A 5011-nucleotide genomic window follows, 5' to 3' on the forward strand; every position below is an offset into this window, starting at 1 on the left:
GATGCAAGACTAAATTAATCCAACAAACAGAATTTGCAACAATATCCGATTTCATAGTGTTATCATAATAATGGAGATGTTAAAGAGCAAACATAATGCTCAAATTATTATAGGGGAAAAAATGTCAGTATGCAGAAAAACTTCTTTAAAAAAAATGGGGAATTGAAATGGTAGGGAAAAATTACCGGCGTTTGATATCGAATGGAATGAACTTATAATAGCCTTCATTAAAAGTCTAAATATTCCACACAACCGCGCGAGCGCGCGCGCACATTCACAAAATTTAAATGGCAACACAGTTTCATATGATACCGTTTCGAAATTTTATTTTTCTTCAGCATCTTTAATGGTTGCATACTAAGAACGAAATCATGCCATTTTCTTGACCAAATATCCATCAATAATAACGAGCCTTGGCGAGGTGCTACTCACTTATTTCCAAGACAAAATTGTAAATGGTCCTCATCACGGTATGAGCCTTTTTATGAAGCCGTGTTACAATCTTTAAACAGCATGCGCTATTGCTTAGTTTTTCTCACTTGTACTGACTTTCTATTTCATTGAAATGCTCTTCTAGGTTATCTCCAAAACCATTCGTAATTTAATCTACCTATTTATATATACATACACGTACTGTCTTATAATTCATCACGTTAAGAAAAAAAAAATTACGGTCTCATTGGAAACGATGATTATCCCGGGGGTTTCTTAGTTGTATTTGAATAATGGCTGTAACCTAATGAGGCACGTCGATATCTGCATGCCCAAATCATCTTATGTCAACCGTAAGCACTTAGATAACCCATCCAAAGCTCCAGCCCCATATTCATTAAATTGTATCGTTTAGATTATTGCAGATTTAAAAAAGTTACAGTTTAAATATTCGAAGGAAAAACTCCATTCTAGCAAGCTTTAATTGGAATAAATGCCATAGGAAGATTTGATTTGGCATCGCCTTCTCCATGATAGCCAGCCACTAGAATATTTGGTTAAATGAATGTGTTCTATTTTAGGCCCAGATATACAGTTTGAATGTAATAAGATGTATTGTTGAACATTATTGACATCTAAGACTTGATTGTTGGTATCATAAACACCAAAAAAAAGTTATTTGCAGTAATATTATGGGTCAGAAATGTATAATAAACAAAAGATAGCCAGCTGGAAAAATATGTTGTTCATGCAAGTGGCATGAAATTAAAATATAATTATTACTATAATTCTTACTATATCTCAGAAGGTTATTTGCTTCGCCGTGGCTAGCCTCACTGGCAAATGAACATTATCTCATTGCTCCTCTATTGTTGCAAGCACCACTACGACCACCAATCTTGTAAGACATTATTTCGGGGATATTTTTTTCTACTTTCAGATAAGCAGCGATAGCTATGTACTGAGCGGACAGCGTCTTCAACATATTATAGTACCAAAATAAATTAATTTACTCAAAATTATGAATTGAATTTCCAAGTAAAAGAAGTCTCTACTGTACGTGTGACTGTTGTCATGCTGGAACTCCAGGATTATTAAGAGTGAACTCTATTGATCCTGGAACTAACGGCGATGGGGGAAATGGCTCTTGAAAAACAACTCGGGAAACTTATTTTAGAAGTTACTAATTGGTTTAAAAGGCCAGCTAAAAACTCACACAAAATATAGAAAGCTTCTAAAAGAGAATAGAAACAACACATGCACAGTAAATCACAATCAGTATCTCAAAAGTAAACAATTAAATTAAAAAAAAATAGTCATACTGAGAACAATGCTAAAATAGCCATCATCATCTCCTCCGCCTATTGACGCAAAGGGCCTTGGTTAGATTTCGCCAGACGTTTCTATTTTGAACTTTTAAATCGATACTTCTCTATCCATCATCTACTTCACGCTTCATAGTCCTCACCCATGTAGGTCTGGGTCTTCCAACTCTTCTATTGCCTTGTGGAGCCCAGTTGAAAGTTTGGTGAAGTAATCTCTCTCGGGGAGTGCGAAAAGCATACCCAAACATTCTCCATCTACCCCTCACCATGATCTCATCCCCAGATGGCACTTGAGTAATCTCTCTTATAGTTTCATTTTTAATCCTGTTCTGCCATTTAACTCCTAATATTCTTCTGAGCGCTTTGTTCTCAAATCTAAAAAATCTGTTAGATATGGTTTCCTTGTCATACCACGACTCATGTCCACACAGTAACATCGATCTCACTAAACTGATATATAGCCTGATCTTTAAGTGTAATTTCAAATGACTTTTACCTAACCTAGCTATTATCCGATTTGCCCTTTTCAGTCTTTCATTAAACTCCAATTCTAAAGATCCTTTATTAGAGATCATAGTTCCTAAATATTTAAATGATTCCACCTAATTAATTTCTTCTCCTACCAATGATATTTAATCTTCTATTGCATCTTCCGGTCTCATCATCTCTGTCTATTATCTTGAGTCCAACCTCATGTGATATTGCATGCATTCTGGTAAGTAAGCTTTGCAAGTCCTATAGCGTTCTGCTAATAAGAACAGCATCATCAGCATACTTTAAGTCAGCTAATTTTCTGTAACCAATCCAGTCCAATCCTTCTCCATTATCCCCAACTGTTCTCTGCATTACAAAATCTATGAGTAGGATAAACAACATAGGCAACAACACATTCCCTGGGAATACTCCACGGTTCACTGGAAATTTTTGCTATGCTCATGAGCCTACTTAATCAAATATACATATTCAAGAGGAACTTCACAATAGCCAACGCACGTCCATTTCTTTTAGCGAATTCCAGTTTCTTTAGAAATTAAAGTATCATATATTGGTTGATTTGTTAAATACCTTTACGGAAATACAAAGATAAAAGAGTACGAAGTCAAGATTAAGAACCCCCCTTCCCCAACCTCTCTCGATATTACAATCCTGTCACATAGAAAGCAACAGCAACTGCAAGTGCTGATAACGTATAAGCCAGGTGAACTTAGCCAGTGGCGATAACATTGACAAGTTGGCAATCCACGTTATCAGACTATCGTCATTTGAACCACAGTGATTGTATTTGTTTCTTTTCCGTGAGAGGCTAAATTTATCCTTTGGACGAATGGCATACAGTATATGTTCATCATTGATATTATCCACATTTTCCTATTCTCTAATCACTAAAAGTTAACAGAAAGATAGGAGACGAAACTTCTGGTTCTTCCAACAGTTTGAAAAAAAAAATCTTTTGTTTAAACGTGAACTGTTTACATAGGTTGACTAAATCTGTTGCAGGAAATGTCTGGGATTATTCAACAGTCTTCGAGATTAATGAAAAAACAGGAGTGTAGAGAAATTAAAATAACTATTTTGTAAATTCACAGGACCGGAGAGAGATTATTAGGCTGTATTTTTACCAATATGATTTTCTTTACACATTCAGTCAGTTAAAGCTTTCAAATATTGTTTATATCGTTTCATAATTTTCACTTAGGAATCATTAAATCACTGTTTTTATGTCGTAGCGAACACTCGACCAGGTACGACGAATCCAACCACTTTTTCTAACATCACCGTTGTGGTCAATGTATTTCTACCGTAGTAGACGATCTCACAAATCAACATTGTTCACTTCTTTTTGTTTAAACTTGGTCCTTCATGTTTAAGAGATTAATGTAATCAACTTGTACTTTCTTGTAGAAATAGAGTTTATATAATTTCATGACGCCGATTAATTATGGAGCATTTTCCCTCTACTAGTTCTATAAAAGTAATCTAGTTTCACTCACCGCAATTTATTAATCGAGTTTCTTTTCCATTTCAGTTATGCACAGTTTTAATGTCTGATCTATTTCAATTTAATGTGTTACAAAACCACAGATCGCACTGTTAACTCATTCCCGAATTAAAAAGTGCCTCACATTTTTTTTTTTTAGACGAAACAGTGTAGAATGAGTCCACACCAACTTACTTTTGGCGTCAATAGTATTATCACACTGAGTACTTGAACAGTTCACACCACCATGAAGAATCCTGTTGTAACGAGGGCCAGCAGACAGCACTCAGCAATGGGACGAGGACGAAATACCTTGTTTGGATGATGTTCCTCCCAGTTGGGTTGACTTTACAGTTGCCAGTTACTCTGAAATTATATATGTATATTCTTTTATATACTTTTCTATAGAGAGTATTGGTGAAAGAGAAAATACACTTACGTGAGTACGTACTTATAAAGGTTAAATTTACCCTCGATCCTTTAAAGTACTCATTTCCAATTCATCACGAGTAATTGCGTTTTTACTGATTTAAAACACTTGTTTGGAAGTCATTCTAGAGTTAGCAGATAAAAATGAAAAGAAATAAGGAATATTTATTTTCTTTGAATAGAGAGTACAAAAGGATGAATACATATGTAATAAAATTTAATCAAACAAACGCAACTGGACATAAATGCGAGTTGAAAACTTTTAACTTTCCGCTGGGCGAGGCACGTCTACCCAATAGCAGCTCGGATCAAGGGGGTGTGTTGATTCTGACAACAAATACCAACATCAAACTACAGTTGGGCAAAACTCTTATTTATGTGGCATCTTTTCACTACAACTATTAACAAGGGAGACATTGAATTCGACTGAAGAAAGATATTCATTGTGAGATATTAGTGAATAAGACACAAACAAACAATGATTTCTCAAGGATCGAAAAATTTTCCACAGGCGCTCTTCGAAGAAATACCTTTCAAGTTTGAGTGACCTTGAAGCAGGATTCTCCCTGACTCTCAGCCCAGGCGCCAGTAACAGACATGGTCTTTTATCTACAACCCGGTCGAGAGATTGTTTCAGTCTCGAATAACACAGTCGTGTATGTTATTTGTATGAACGCATTATGATGTTTGTAGTTTCTTCATTGAATTAATGAATCAAGTTTGAGCTATTTCAGGAAACTAAATGACCATGATCTATAGTGAGTAGGTCTACACACGCATACAATATATATATATATATATATATATATATATATATATATATATATATATATATATATATATATAT

The 5011-nt window shown here is 34.9% G+C and overlaps 1 protein-coding gene across 2 annotated transcripts in view; it reads right to left on the reverse strand.

Annotated features, from left to right (window-relative positions):
* Oat (Ornithine aminotransferase precursor) overlaps positions 1-4058 on the reverse strand; it is a 30552-nt gene extending 26494 nt beyond the window's left edge. The window contains exon 1 of one of the 2 annotated variants that reach the window (XM_068388303.1): positions 3931-4058. Coding sequence is in view for 1 of the 2 variants with exons in the window: in XM_068388302.1 (XP_068244403.1) it covers positions 1901-2332 (432 nt within the window). In the remaining variant the exon portion in view is untranslated. Of the gene's footprint in view, positions 1-1900; positions 2348-3930 lie in introns of those variants that run through there. The other variant, XM_068388302.1, reaches the window with a different exon arrangement.
* Positions 4059-5011: the final 953 nt, after the last annotated feature.

This window comes from Palaemon carinicauda, chromosome 15, assembly GCF_036898095.1.
Source record: "Palaemon carinicauda isolate YSFRI2023 chromosome 15, ASM3689809v2, whole genome shotgun sequence".
Lineage (NCBI taxonomy): Eukaryota > Metazoa > Arthropoda > Malacostraca > Decapoda > Palaemonidae > Palaemon > Palaemon carinicauda.